At 34.1% G+C, this 16,491-nt stretch overlaps 2 protein-coding genes and 1 non-coding gene across 3 annotated transcripts; all 3 read right to left on the bottom strand.

The window, feature by feature from the left end:
• Positions 1-1,462: 1,462 nt before the first annotated feature.
• LOC143601302 (nudix hydrolase 9-like) lies at positions 1,463-4,839 on the bottom strand. The gene is made up of 8 exons (XM_077078750.1): positions 4,697-4,839; positions 4,542-4,616; positions 2,788-2,844; positions 2,490-2,610; positions 2,259-2,407; positions 2,033-2,176; positions 1,774-1,932; positions 1,463-1,611 (listed from the first exon to the last, which is right to left on the bottom strand). Exons 1-8 carry the CDS (start codon positions 4,751-4,753, stop codon positions 1,513-1,515), a joined length of 861 nt encoding a protein of 286 aa, XP_076934865.1. The 5' UTR covers positions 4,754-4,839; the 3' UTR covers positions 1,463-1,512.
• Positions 4,840-6,827: 1,988 nt separating this feature from the next.
• LOC143601301 (dirigent protein 10-like) lies at positions 6,828-7,676 on the bottom strand. The gene has a single exon (XM_077078749.1). It carries the CDS (start codon positions 7,515-7,517, stop codon positions 6,858-6,860), a length of 660 nt encoding a protein of 219 aa, XP_076934864.1. The 5' UTR covers positions 7,518-7,676; the 3' UTR covers positions 6,828-6,857.
• Positions 7,677-14,622: 6,946 nt separating this feature from the next.
• Positions 14,623-14,694, bottom strand: TRNAL-AAG (transfer RNA leucine (anticodon AAG)). The gene has a single exon. It is a non-coding gene; the product is annotated as a tRNA-Leu (tRNA).
• Positions 14,695-16,491: the final 1,797 nt, after the last annotated feature.

Genomic DNA, 16,491 nt, shown 5'->3' with positions numbered 1-16,491 from the left:
TAGACGTCGTTGAATAGATAATATAATCACCGAAAACCAAGTGGCAAAATTCTCTCATGCTACAACTATAATTATGGTATGGTTTGCGACCGTTGCGAAACTGAGGATTCTAATTCTCCACCCAAATGGAATTTAATTTTAAAATTCGTATTTTACTCACAAATCTGTATTCAAAATGTGTATCTTCTAATATTTTAAAAATATATCCAGCTTTTTAATTTTTTAAAAGAACAAGACTCTCGGCACATGTTCTCTAATTTTTTTCATCAAAACTTTGCCCCTAGTTTATTCGATTTTTTATACTTTAGATCATTTTATGAAAATTTGTTTTCTTTTATATATCTAAATCTAACACAACTTATTTATTTTATATTTTCTCTATGTATCTACTTTCATGTGTAACTATTGATAGTTATTGTTAAGTGTACATGGAGTGCTTGCGAGACTTTCAATCGAGAAGAAAATTCGGATCGGGATCGCAATTCGCAAATGGAGGGGCAGTAATTTAATTCCACTCGGGGCCACAGGGGAGGGGCGATGTTCCCACTCTCTCGATTCCCTTTTCCTTTAATTCTTCTTCTCTCCTGATCCTTTATCTTTGGCACTCCCTCCCTAAATATGTTCATATGAATATCCAATGTGAAAATGATTTATTCAACATTTTAAGTCATATCATAGCAATTAGTAGAACTAGAAAGCACGTGGTGTATAATTTGACTTCATTAAGTAATAATATTTGAATTATCACTCTAAAAGTCTAAATGATGATTTTGCTTACAGTTTTGGTTAAAGATTTGACATTTTATATCCACAAAACATTCTAGTTTGACAAGTCCAAAATTTATTATAAGAATGTAATTTTGAACAATTCTGGTACAAAATATTTATCAAATTTGTAACAGTACATGTCTCTGGCTAGAAAGAGTGCCACAAGAGGCAAACTACAGTGGTTAATTATAGCCTACCTTATAAGTGGGGTGTTAGAGGTGACAGCCGTTTTGGCATATGTGACAGTGCTGATTGTGGTCGTGTCAGCGATGGTGGTGGTTGTGTTGGCAACAACTAGTAGTTCACCGTGCCGTTATGTGATGCTAACACTTAGACCCGTTGCGGGTTAGCTAGTTTCATACTTTCATTTGAGTGACTCATCCTAACTTGTATAATTTAAGTGACGCATTTTGACTTATTGTATAATTTGAGTGATCTTGATTAACCCATTAAGCGAAACAAAAATTGCCCGCATCACCTCAGATCAGGTGTGACTATGACAATTAGTGCTGAAAAATGATACCACAACTTTGGTTTGCTTAAACTCACCAAGCTCGAGATTCGTAGCCATCCAGTTCCCCGAAACAGAAGTTTATAACAAAATCGATGATCAATAAAACAAGAAAAAGTAGTTAGCAGTCTTTATCATACTCACATTCAAATGTGGTTGTTTAGATAACAAGTATTATGAGGTCTCAAATTCAAATTAAACAAATAAATAATAATACGGGGTTTGGTATAGATTCACTTGACATCATTCCCAGCTTCTAACATCGACTTGTAAAGCACAAAACCTCCTCGGGGGCAGCCGGGCATTTTGGATGCCATGTTCTCCAACTCACTCTGAATAATTTACAAAAAATTCAGAAACAATCAACAAAAAAGTTTATGCAAGTCAACCCAACCCACCCTGTTTCAACCACCTGTCTTGGCCCGTTACCCAAACCCGTCCATCTTGCTACCTATATTTTGAAAAGATAAAAATGATAGTATTTAATTACTCACGGGACCGATAGCATATAGTTTTGTTGATTCATATCCGTCTTGTGCACTGGAATGGAGTTCTTGAACTTGTGTTGATTCAAGATTGCATTTAATATAGAAAAATGCAACCGGTCTCGCATTCAATACCCTGACTGATATACCAATGAATGATGGCTCGCTCTGCATCAAAACAAATTGTAACACATTAAAGTTTTTCTTAAAACTCCATGATTAATAATAATAATAATAATAATAATAATAAACTTTGATAAATTCTGACCAATGTTGCAGCAGGCACTCCTATCTCTTCAACCACTTCACGGATAACGCTGTCAAACATCTCCTGAGAAACTTTACTGTTGCTCAATTCTGAGTTTTGCAACCCGTTTTCACACTTATGTGATGTAATACCAACTTCGTCTGGCTACAAACAGTTGACTACTTATATTAGCATAACTGACCACAAGCCACCAACTATTACGTTGAGAAATATAAGAAATTTGTACCTCAGGATGGCCACCTGGAAAAACCAGGTAGCCGGGAAATTCACCAACATTATTACTTCTTTGGAGCACAAGTATCTTATTGTCAACCGTTTCTACAACTGCACCGTTACCTAATGGACTAGACGTGTGTTGACACTGCTTACAATCATCTACAAAAATATCAAACTGGGAATTTGCAGATAACTAGATACCATTGCATGTAACATGAAAAAAATGGATTATTTTACTTACCTTCGGACGAAACAAGAAATCTTTCCCATAAAGGATTTAGATTTGTCCCCACAAAAGTCTTATAATCTGTTAGACCAAGGTTAAGGCGTACATTGGGTCCCACAACATCATGTCCTCCATACTAAGTAGCAACAACAATTAAAATAGTTAAAAGAGTTATGTATATAATACTGTTATCTTAAAATTACATCCAAATTATTAATGGATTTAATTACAGGTGAATGTAACTTGACGAATTCGATTACTTAAAACAGTTGAACGTGCTATAAAGTTGGAGTTATTAGATAAATTAACGCACCCTAAACTTTTTACCATTGAACAATGATGAGCTTTGCTGAACTCTTTTATCCCATATCTGAAAATGAGATAAAAGGAACCACATTAGCTGTATAAAAAAGATATGTACAATAATAAATCGATGCATTAAATCAAAAAGGACACCATAACCTAAGTTAGGGGTGTTCAAGAAACCCGAAACTGAAATCGAAAGAAAACGATCCGATTAATGAAGAGCTTCTTCCTTAAATCATATTTCATCGATCCAAAATCTTCCACCATGAAAGGATCAAGGCTATATGTACACTGTAAAGTTATTGGAACAAAGATTAAGGTTTACTATTCCTAAGCCCACTGGACCCATTTGGTATCTATGGTTACTAGGGCTGTAGACGAACCGAACAAACACAAACAAGGCCTTTTTCGTGTTCGTTTGTTAAGGAAATAATGTGTTCATGAACGGTTCACAAACACTTAGCGAACAAGATTATGTTCGGGTTCGTTCATTAAGGAAATGAATGTGTTCACGAACACAGACAAACACAAATAAAATCGGCAGAGCCTAGAGATTGAGACCGATGTATTAATCAATGTGAATAATGAAAGCATGTAAACGAACGAACACAGACAAACACAAATAAAATCGGCAGAGCCTAGAGATTGAGACCAATGTATTCATCAATGTGGATAATGAAAGCCTGTAAACAGACGAACACGTAAAGGCATGTTTGTGTTCGTTCATTTAACTTTAAAGAACACGAACACTTAATCGAACAAATACTTATGTTCATGTTCGTTTATTTAAAACGTGAACATTTGTGTTCGTTTGTTTAAAATCTAAACGTACATAAGTGAACAAAGATAAACGAACATAAATGAACATATATGAACAAATGTAAATGAACACAAACAAACATAAACAACATAAATGAAAACACTTAAATGAACACAAATTAACAGATATAAAATCTTTAAGTAGATGACTCATCCAGATAATATTTAATTATTTTCTATTAATACAAAATCGAACATAAATAAAAAAACAGACATAAACGAACATTCATGAACATAAATGAACGAACGAAACATATGTTCATGTTCGTTCGTTTAATTAAATGAACACAAATTTTTTGCTCATGTTCGTTCGGTTATTAAATAAATGAACCTAAACGAACTTCCCGTCGTACGGTTCACAAAATTGAGCATTCTACCAACCTTACTTGGTACCAGAGCCACCCCGGGCTCTCTATCACCTCCACCCAGTGTTTCAAAAATTGGGTTAGGCGGCCGATCAATAGGCGCCTAGGCGTCTCGATTTTGGCTAATCAGAGGTTGTAGGTGCTAGTTGGTCAAAACCGGTCCTGGTTGGATAAAATCGTTCCAGATCGCGCAACTCGGCCCAAATACACTTTTTAACCTAGATGACCAGAAGCTTTTAAGTATCTAATTTGTTACGTTAAAGATTACATGCTTGAACTTTGAGCTATTTTTCAAGTATTATATTCATATTGATGTTTATATATATGTATATTTGAAAAACTACATATAAAAACTATAATCCGATTAATTCTAAATAATCCCGATTAATCCTAGGTGGGTACCCAGCACCGCGCCTAGCGACTTTTGCAACACTCACATATTAAAGCCCTAAATACTATAGGTTCCAATATCATGTAGGCCTATTTCAGCAGCTCCAATAACAAAGTAAAATCTACAATTTACAACTAAAATACAGTTTCAGCAATGGTAAGAAAGAAAGAAAGAAAGAAAGAATACCTGAGAAATGGAATATTCCAAGTCAGTGTCCGGATGAGGAACTCTATCGTACGATTTGTCCAAATTCACCGACACCTAAATGTAAAACTTATAAATCATTATTATTATTATTATTCGACAAATAATAAGTCAGGGATCGAAAAATGAAAATTTACCTGCGAAGAAGAGAGACCAGAGGGACATGAAAGGAGCAGTTTGAATGCATTCTCCATCACGTCACCTTCGCAAGTAACACGATCTCACTCAGTTTAAGGTTGGGGATCTCGTACGTTTGTGTTGGAATTGAGTTGGGGTTTTAGAGTTTATTTAAGCCGCTTTTATTTATGTTTATTACATAATCAAATCAAATCAAATCAAATCAAAATCATATCAAATAATTAATTTAGTCATTAAGCCTCTAAACGAGTAGTGAACTATTTGACGAGAAACTTGTGCTAGATTAATTATGATGCTTTTTTATGTTCATAAACGAATGAACATGAGTAAAAGTTTGTGTTCATTTAATTAAACGAACTAAAATAAACACATGTCTTGTTCGTTTATTTATGTTCGCAAAAGTTCTCTTATACTTAAATTTATGTAGGTTCATGTTCGTTTACATATTAAAAGAATATAATTAAACATTATTTGTATTTTACAACTTATATCATCCTAATATGTTTTATACTTGTTCATCTAACATTTACGTTCGTTTGTGTCCGTTTATGCGTTCATTTACGTTCGTTTGTTCATCTAAATGAACGGTTTTCCATTTTGGTAAACAGAAATGCCTGAATTGCGTTAAAATCATTTTTTAATTAAAAGAATTTGATGTCACTCTAAAAAACTCAATCGATCCTAGCGGACATCGTTTTATAATTCAAAAAAAGGCTAGGGATGATGTGTCTTGCCCATTTGCCTCTATTTCGATGTAGCATTGTTTAAATTTGATTATAACATCTATCTATACAATATATAATACACCAAATAAGGGCAAATTAAGACGGTAGATTTTAAGGGATTTACAATTGATTAAGCGCATGATACAATTATAAAGAGGGACAAAGTGGTAATTGAACACTTAAATATAGTTACAATCTTACACCTTCGACTTTATTCAAGTTTTTGTAAATTTAGAGAACAGTTACAAATTTAACTTTTATCTTTTGCCTATTTACTCTTTTTAATTTCACTTTTAACCCAACTTCCCCACAATTTTCAAACGGTCATAACTTTTTGTACGATAATTTAAAAAAAAAATTGCACTATAAAAATGAGTGTTTATTCTCTTTAATTTGAGTATGGTATTAGTTTGTTTAAGTTATAAAAGTGAAATTTTTTGTGGTCCAATTTTGATTGTTTTGAATTAAACCGTGAGCCAAATCATTAGTAATTGTATTTTATCGTCGAAAACTGAAATCGAGACGCTGAAAATTGAAAGCAACCAAACCGAATCATTATCAACGATTTGGTTTGTACTTTGATAACAATTTGAGTTTAAAATAAGAATGATTAATCCAAATATACCAACAAACGGTTTCACGATTTCAAATAAACAATAAACACCCATAAATCTATTACATGATTACTAAGGTCTGTGTTTTCCGCTTTATCGTTTGGACACTCGTCTAGTACTATCTAATAAAAGGCTACAAGTTTTGCGACTTGTCAATCCTAAATTAAACCTCACCCTTTTTTAATAAATTTATGATAGTTACCATTCTTAAAATTTATGCTTCAAAATTTGTTAATTTAATATCTACTTCCTACTTTGTTTTTCAAACATTTGATATTTATAATTATCTTTGACTTTAAAATTGTTATAAAGACTATTGTTGTACGACAGTATTAATAGCATGGTTGTAAAATCGCACCTAGGCGCCGAGTACTCGATGAGTAATCCCCGAGTAATCCCCGCCTAGGCCGAGTTATCGGTGCGCCATCCCCGAGTACTCTCCGACTAAGGGCGAGTACTCACCGACTAAGGCCGAGTACTCCCAACTCCTTAGTCGGCCGCCTAAGGTTCGCCTAGCGATTTTTGCAACCTTGATTAATAGTGTTTAACGGGTTTATTATTTATTGTATACAGTATATTTATTAAATATTGTATTTTCAATAACTACTCGTGTAATACACGGGTCTCAACTAGTGTGTGTATATATATATATATATATATATATGGTGTACAATCAAGTCATTCAAAGAGAAAACAAGAATGAAATGAAGCATAAAGAAATCACACAAACCCTTGAATTCTTTCATATTCTACACACAAGTTTCTCATATAAATGACACAAACAATAAAAAGATGAGAAAATAACAAACCAAGTACACAAACTAATAAGCAAGATACACAGTAAAATGAAGCAGTGTCTCTGTACCATCATTGTTCTGCTGGTCAGTACCCTGGAACGTCTTCACCACAGCATGTCCTTTAGCATTCACATACTTTCCGGTACCGCCCATCACCGCCAGCTGAGACTCCGCCACCGCGCTCCTGTGAACCCCCATAAAACTCAAACTATCAATATAACTCCCATGCATAAACATCACAGTAAACGCCATTGTCTGACTCTTCCCGTCAATCGAGCTCGATACGTAGAACCCTTGAGCCTTCCCAATCAAACCGGACCCTAGCTCGTGTCCTTCGGTCAACTCGTCGTCAATCACGGTCAATGTCCCGAACATAAACTGTTGTAACGCGTTACCTTGAGGTAACTGTCCACCGTTGATGGCGGCAAAAAGATTATTGTTATTGTTGTTGTTATTGTTGTTTTGGAAAACGTTTGAGGTGGTCCCGCCTAAGCCAGTGAGGAATGGGAGATTATTATTGTTGATAATCCCATTGTTCCCATTGTCTTGCGGAACCCCATTGTTAACCGGGAGGTTGGCACCGTTCGGTTTTGCAAACGGGACTTGACCGTTGACAGCCGGGTTAGTCACGGCTCCAGTGACAGCTTTAGCCGAGGGGTTTGACCCACCGAGAATATCGTGCATGAAGAATGTAAGTGTGTGGTCAGGACCTTCTACCACGGGGACCACATTTGCACCGGAAGCAGGGTTAGGTGGGATGGCGCCTAAGGGGATCGCATCATCGCCTGCTTCTGGTGCAACCACTGGGGCCACGGGCTCTGTGTCCTCGATGAGGGTTCGAGCCGAGGCAGCTAGGAAAAGAAGGGAGAGGAGTGTAAAGTAAGTGAAGGTAGAGGTTGCCATTGCAAAAGTTTGATCAAGTGTGGAAGATGAATGATTGATTGATGGTTTATGTGCAATGCGATGTGTGAATTTATACAAGGAAGTGTAGTTGATAATATGGAGTTGGTGCCATATAAGAGTTAGTAAGCTAAACTCATGTTATTATTAGACAAACAACTCCTCTATACAGAATCCAACTCATATTTATGATTATCAAAGGTTCTTTAGCTCTAAAGTTTGTAGTGCTGGATTTGTGTTTCGACTGCTTCAGACCTTTTTTCTTTACGGGCAAGTTTATATAATTAATTTTCAAATAATAATATATAAAGGGTAAAAAACGGAAATAAAAATTAAAGTGTGGCTGCTGGGATTCGAGCCCAGGTCTCCACGGCCACAACGTGGATTTCTTACCACTAAACTACAGCCAGTTGATACTGTGTTGTTGATTTAATTTATTTAAATAAAGAAACCATGTCTAATACTGTTTGTTCCTAATTCTAACTTTGTTTCTTTTTGTTTTCCTCTCTGTCTGTGTTTCGTTTGTTCTCTCCAGCTCCTAGCTGGTGGCTTTTATTTTGTTCTATCTAATATATGCTTTGCCTGTTTAAATTAAAATTAAACATAACCACCAATTGGCATAACCAATGCTGAGTCTTATAGATGTAACATATATTCATCCACATGTCTATTAATTTAGGCTGCTCTCAATGGGTAGAGTGCTCAACTTTTAAGTGCGGCTAGGATCTCCTGTCATTTTTCTTGATCATGACTCAAGTTTATATACTATATATTAATAGCTTAATCTTTCATATTAATTTCTTGTGAATGTTGTTGAGATCATATCTTTAATATGCTATTTAACTGTTGGAGGCTGAATGGTCTTGAGGGAGACGCGTTTCTACAATGAAGCACGTAAGTTCGGTTTACGTAATCAGATTGATGATTAATACTTGAATGATATTTGTATCTGTTACGTCAAAAGTAGTTGTCTAGAAATATTGGTTTTAAAGATGTAAGAAATCGTTCCCAATAGATGAAAACACAAAGAGAACAACATCTTTATTATGTATGTTTTAACGCCCTGCTTGCTGCGCACATATAATGTATATATGTGTGAACCTCTGGTGGGCAAAATTGAAATTGCACTAGTTTTGACGTTATTAGACTAATCTCGTGAAAATAACGTTAAAAATGTCGGAAGGTTAATCAGGCATCATGTGGTGGCGTTGATAGCCGAAAGACAAGGGCCCATGCACCAATCGGCCGGTGTGCCAATGATTGAGTGTTATGCGCCTTATGTTCAAGGCTTGATGCAAAACTACTATCGAGCCGGGGGTCTCACTGGAAGCAGCATTTCTATTCCTATGAGGTAGAGATAAGGCTGTCTACATCTTACCCTCCTCAGACCCTACCATAACTTTGCTATTGGTGGGATTTACTGAGTACGATGATGATGATGATTAGTATCATGTATTTATAATGCGTGTCTAATGGATTTTGTATTATATTTTTATTTTGTGACTCGATCCGAACTGCATGAGCAAATTGCAGAATCTATAATCCAACGATAGAGTTGAATAAAGTTCCTAGTTCGGCAAACATTAACTATGAGAATTTTAACAAGCTACATATAAGAGCACATTATTTGATAAAAACATGTATATATACAGTTATATATGTAAGAGAAAACTTTACATTCATAATCTAGGCCAAATGTTACCAAATGTTGTTTGCCATTATAAGAAAACGGCAAATAACACCAAAGAACCGTATGTACGTTGATGATTGACTACGAAATTCAATTTTCCAAGTTACATAAAACCTATATATATAAATTACTAGCTTATATCCCGTGTGACACACGGGTTGAAAAAAAAATGATTTTTTAATCATAATAAATATGATTTATGAAATTTGAAAAATTAAAACATGTAACCAAGTAAATTAAATTAAAATGTTTTCACATGTGTCGGTTCCATTTTCCACACCAGCTTCAATTACTACAATGTTAACCAAATAGAAGTCCATGTCTTCATTTTTACGAATGTCCTTATGATATGTTTAAAACTGTCATAAATATTTCTTTGGAAGCTTTATTACAAAACCCATATACCGAATTTTGAAATCATATGTAATATTAAAAACACTAAATACGTATAAAACTTACCCAGTCTTCAATCAGGTGAGATTAAACTTTCAAATAAATTCTCGTTAACCAAACTAACTAATGATTATGTTTAACAAATATTTAAAAGAGAAATATTAGGGCACTAAAGAAAAAAATATTTTTAAAACATATGAAGCTAGTTTTTAAAACCAATTTCCTTTTATTGAGCAAGTTTGAACCATAGCTACGTTCGAATTCCTCAACACTCTTCATTTATTTGGCCAAAATCGAAACCCTGTTGTTTTGTTGACAATCTGCATAAATTTTTAAATCACGTTACCAATCAGAATTTTAATAATCAAAAGTTTATTTGATTGATTTATGACACAGAGTTAAGATAAAGAGGATAAATTTTGATATAATTAAAACCATTGCATCGTTGTATCGACCGAGTCAAACTTAGACCATGTTGTACAAAGTTATATAGAAATCTGAATAGAACTCTTTAATTTCAAACCAAGATTATAAAATTTGAGAAGTCCCATTTCATAAATTGAATTTAATCAAAGAACTAAAAGGATATAACTAATTTTTCGAAACCCATGTTTATACCAACGAATCTCATATGAATGTTTTAATTTTGTGTTGCATCCGATAAATCAATACCCATGTTGATGAAGATAGATTGATACACATGTAAAGAGAAGAAATCAAACAAACCTTATAATTATAATGTAGAAGATGAATGCAAAAGCAGACGACGATCATTAATTGAATATGTGGATTTATACTTTGAATTAGGGTATAATCATTATAGAATTAGGGTTGAGGATTACATATGAATATGTATATTCCAATAGAATCTGTAAATAGAACCGCTATATGTGAATTCAATTTTAATTTTAATTAAAATGAAAAAATAAAAAAATGCCAAAATGCCATGTTGCAATTTAAAAAGACTTAATGAAAAAGAAAGAATAAAAAAATGTCAAAATGTCATGTGACATTTTAAAAAGATTTGATGAAAAGTATTTTAATAAAGATAAAATGTAACATCCTACTTTCGATATGAATTAATAAAATAAATGTCGTTTATTTTATAGTGTGTCGTTTATCGGTTTAAATAAGTAAACTAATAGAAGGTCCATGGGCTTAAGAAAGTATAAATACCCCTTAAACCCTAATCCTTTCCATTTTTATTCATCTATACACCATAGCCTACACCTTGGAAAACACACCCAAACACTATCCTATAACCCGGACCAAGATCCGAAGGCGAAAACCCGAGCTTGTTGGTGCTGGATCGTCGTGACAAGCCAAACCAACATCAAGACTTGACCGTGTTCGTAGTTCGACTCGTTTAAGGTACGTTTATATTTAGAAATCGTTCATTTAGGTTTGGATTTGTTTGGAAAATCATAGATCTGTTTGAGTATGATAAAAACGAACCCAACACAACAAATCTTACTGAAATTGGTTAATATTTGATAAGTTAATCGATTGATAAATGAGCCATACCTATATATGCATAAATCGCACCCTGTAAAACCTAATATTTGGATGGTTGATGGATTGGGGTTTGTTGGCGCTGAGAATACAAATCCAATGGTACCAAATTTGTGTTGTGTCGTTAAGTATCGAAGGTTAATTGCAAATTTAGGGGGTCTGTTGATCGTTACTATTCTTGACGATTTTAACTTTGACCTCTGAGTCAAAGTTGGATAAGATTGATGCAATTCGTTATGTCCAGATAACAAATTAGTTCACCCATTCGTTCTGTTAAGATAACGAATTAGCTCACCCATCCGTTATGTTGAGATAACGAATCAGTTCACCAATTCGTCATGCCAAGATAACGAATTAGGCTAGCGAACTAGGGTAACGAACCAGATAACAAACCCGGTGATTCGTACTTGCCAATTCATTATGATAACGAATCAGGTGATTCGTTACTCACCATTTGCTATGTCAAGATAACGAACCAGAATAATGAATCAGACATGTAAGATAACGAATCAGATAGCGAATCAGGCTTAATTCGTTATAGAGAATGAGATAGAGAAATAAATAATAATTTAAAATCCTAATGGAAAATGTGTTAAGACAGTTAATGAAAATAAAATTTTTTCAAACTGACCTGGCAGCTTAACCCCAGCCAGGGGCTCTGCCCCTTGGACCCCGCTAGGGGCTGCCGCACCTAGAACCCCGCTGCCAGGGGCGCTGCCCCCGGAACCCCGTTCGTGGAGGGTTATAATTAAACTATGAATACGATATGGATAGTGATAGTAATTAATACGCGTAACTGTTATACAGTTAGCCGTGCACAACTAAAGAAAGAGATTACCATTAACGGTGAACGTAACCGAATTTAGGTGAGTTTCTAGCCCCATTTTCCTTGTTATGTTTTCGGGGCTGTGTGCATACTTGATGTGATAGTTAATATACTTACCTTAAATGGTAAGTGTATTCCATGTATGATTTATGTGATAGATATTATGTTATGTATGTGAAAGAAATTTTGTCGGTACGTTAACGATCTTCGGATATTGCATGTATTGACAAGGGAGGTATGTATATGAAAGATAAATGTGTATGATATATATATGTACAACATATGAATATGTATGAATGATTAAAGAACGTATATGTATGTTACGGGTATGTAAAGACAATATGTACGAAGATGAAGAGGTAAGGGATCAGACCCTAATAATATCTGAGATAGAGAAGAAAGGGATCGGTCCCTAATAATATCTGAGATAGAGAAGAAAAGAGGGATCAGACCCTAATAATATCTAAGATAGAGAAGAAAGGTATTAGACCCTAATAATATCTGAGATAGAGAAGAAATGGATCAGACCCTAATAATATCTGAGATAGACAAGGACAAATGGATCAGACCCTAATAATATCTTAGATAGAATAGACAGTAATTATATAGTATGAAAGTATGTATGAATGATGTAATGAAAGTAAATTAGTAAAGTAATTATTATGTATCTTCGTATGCATAATGGAAGGTGAGTATATGTATTGTATGATGTATGATTAACTAGAACTCACTCAGTGTAGCTGACTTTTAGTATGCACACAGGTGAGTAGTTAGAGACAGCTTGCTTGAGTGGTGACACATGGCAGAAGAATAAGAGTCTGACATCTGAAGACGCAAGTTGTTTTATGTTTAATGTTTTAATATTGAAAGACACAGAATGTTTTAAGACAAGTTATGGATTATTATTGTAATGTTATGAAAGTTTTAAATTCCGCGTAAAGTTTTATTTAACTCTGATGTTTAGAACTGTGTTTATGAGCAAATCCAACGTCCAATGTAGGGCACCAGTAACGGGGCCTTACATGAAAAAATAAAAAAACGTCAAAATGTCATGTAACAATTTAAAGAGATTTGATGAAAAGGGGAAAAATATCAAAATGCCATGTGACAATTTAAATAGATTTCATGAAAAATATTTTAATGAAATAATAAAAAAAAATGCCATAATGTTATGTAACAATTTAAAGAGATTTGATGGAAAATAGGAAAATATGGTTAATTGAAAATTCACTCTTTTATTATATACGTAGATAAAACATGCATATGCAACCACAACATAATATTTCTTTCTTTGTTATTTGTTTTGTATAATTATCCCAACTTCAATATATAAAAAAAGGTGAACTAATAAAAATGTTTGTTGTATAAATTATTTTAATTAATTTACAACAGAGAATATTTTATCAAGACAAATACAATAAATAAATAATGGTGGCAAATATTTCAAATACATCTAAATTCAAATGTTTAAAACCTAGTCAAGGTTGTTGTAGAGTCGTATAAAGCTCCTAATTTATCTTTTGTAATTGAGTTGCAATCTCCTATATATTATGTATGTAAATCTCAAGATAATCATTCAAACCCAATTGCATTCAAACCTTTGTTTCTAGTAGTTGTGTTTTGTTTTACAAAGGAAGAAGAACAACTAAATACAGAATGTTTTAGCCTAAACATATAGCTGGAAAATTCCTTTGAATATGCAGCAACGGTCTTTAATTTGCAGAATGTATGACTGTCATATTAACTCTTTAAAATATTGTTGATTGTATTATTCTTATTTTCAAACATAAATATCCTAACTATTGTTTACAAGACACTACAAATCAGAGAACTTTTATTGATGATAAAATCCGTCATTGATCAGTTAGCAAATATTACAACTGCCAATAATATGTTGGTAAAATTCCGTAAAAGTGCGTACGTGGGTAAAGACTTCACCGACTGATCATCAGTGATTACATTACCCACGTATTTAGCGGCTGAATTATCCGGTGATAGAAAATTTTAACAACGTACTTTAGTTTCGTTTCAACATATTTACCACAGATTTTGTGATTGACCTAGATTGACCAAGTATGGTCGTGATATACCATTATTTTTACAATGATTGACCTAAATTCACAAAGTTCTTGATTAACCTATAATGACCAAGTATGGTTGTAAATGGCCATTGTTAACCTAAATCAACCAAGTATGTTAGGCCTAGGATAACTATCTTCGACCTTAGATAGACAACCTATGATTGTGAGTGCCATTGTTGAGATTGTTGACCTGGTTCCATAGTACGTCACCCTCCCTTTTCAAAACCATGAACCTAAATCTAAACTAATGTATTGTAGGCTTCTTCATCAACTCACAACTGTAAGTTGGGTTCAAACCTCAACTTCTCTCAATAATTTTATCAAACATGTTAAGAGCTTAATCGTACTCTCTCTGCTCATGATTTCTAAAAAAACAAAAAACAGTCGTGTGGCTGCTGGGATTCTAGCCCAGGTCTCCACGGCCTTAACGTGGAATTCTTACCACTAAACTACAGCCACAAGATGTTACTTTAAAAAGACAAAAGATAAATAACCACATGACATATTATTTTGTTTTAAATCTTAAGCTCATAATTATTACATTAAAGACTTGATTATGCATTACATAATTCTTACCAGCCGTAATCTTTCACATTCTTGCAATTCTTGTTGTGATCATACTCTTAATTTTATACATCAAGGGTTAACGATTTGAATATTTGATTGTTAACAAGATATTTTTAATAACATAATATTTGATAAAAGAAATAAAAAGATAAATTTATGATTCTAGGCAAAATCTAGATTTTTTGTGTGTGTGTCATTATAACATAGCTAGTATGAAACTCGCACGATGCTGCGGCGACAACAATTTGTAATGCGATACTTGTTTATGTTAGTTTATTAATCCTCTCGTAACATAGTGTACAGTACATATGTTAGTTTTCTTAATCGTGTAATATTTCCAAAAGTATATTACGTTAATTGTTTAATTGGTTAGGTTGATGCATGTATATAGGGCTGCGAACGGGCTGAGCCAATCTAGGCAAAGCTTGAGCTCGACTCGAATGCATGTTAAGCTAGCTCAGCTCGAGCTCGAAACTTTAAGCGAGCGAAACATGGGAGCTTGATCTTGGCTCATTCATAAATCGAGCCAACTCGGCTCAACTCGAAATGGCTCAAACTCTTTTCTTTTGAGTTGTTTTTGACTTTTTCATTAGTTTGAACTTAGCCATAATATCTTACTTTGAATTAATTGTTATGACCATTAGTTATAGAGACCATTCAAGGATGCAAAGGTTTAGAGGTAGAAAAATATATTTGAGAGGCAATTGATGGGGGATGCAAAGGAAACGTGAAAAATAATTTAGGAGAAACTTGTTTCGAGCTCGGGAAGGGTGTAACACCCCGTAACCGCAACGGAAACGTAAACGGGATGCAACAGACACATCTGATATCAACAGCATTGCTTATAAAGAAAACACCACTACATTAATTTACATCATATTACATTGTTCCAAGTTTAGTTACCGTCTAGGCGATAGCACATAAGTTTTACCAACATTACATTAACATAATTAATACAAAATGATCACTAAGCTTCCACAAAAAAAACACGCATCATCAAGCATGTAGCACTTATTCCAGTTTGGGAGTACCTAGAAAGCATGGAAAGAAAACAGGTCAACTACGAATAGTTGGTGAGTTTCACTAATTTAAATAACAGTGATAAATCATTATCATAATTATATATTAGCGATGTAATTATGCTGAGCCCACAAGTGAAACCTCTGACTATCACACACAACCCCCGTGGCATATCTCCCGCCCACGGACCTGCCCCAAACCGCTATGTCTAACATTACATAGCAAAATATATATAACAACAAAATAGACATGTGCAACTGGCTGGGAAACATCAGCAAATCCATGCCGGACCAGTTGGGTTTGTCAGACCAATAGTACTATTCACACTCTACCGGCTTTCAGTTAATCACTCGTGTTCCGGGGCCTTAGAGTGTTAGCAACTCAGACAATTACCATCTTAGTACATTTCCGTACGATTCTCGGACAATAAAACATATATAAATGCACGCAAATCCATGCGTTCAGTATGTACTTAAACATTTTAGTAACAACATGTTTTCCGCCCCGGGAAAATATTTAAAAACAATTCAGGAAAAAGGGGCTCGTGAAACTCACCTTATCGCAAGCAGTAACACAGTATGTGAGCTATTAATCCGGATCTGTAAAACGATCCCTAAATTCGTTACTATACAATCACTATTAATATAACTTTAACCGTGTTAACCGGTA

The sequence above is a fragment of the Bidens hawaiensis genome, unplaced genomic scaffold (assembly GCF_021521415.1).
Source record: "Bidens hawaiensis isolate Kalapana, Puna unplaced genomic scaffold, B.hawaiensis_p1.1 tig00056036_1, whole genome shotgun sequence".
NCBI lineage: Eukaryota > Viridiplantae > Streptophyta > Magnoliopsida > Asterales > Asteraceae > Bidens > Bidens hawaiensis.
This window is presented reverse-complemented; position numbering and strand designations above follow the sequence as displayed.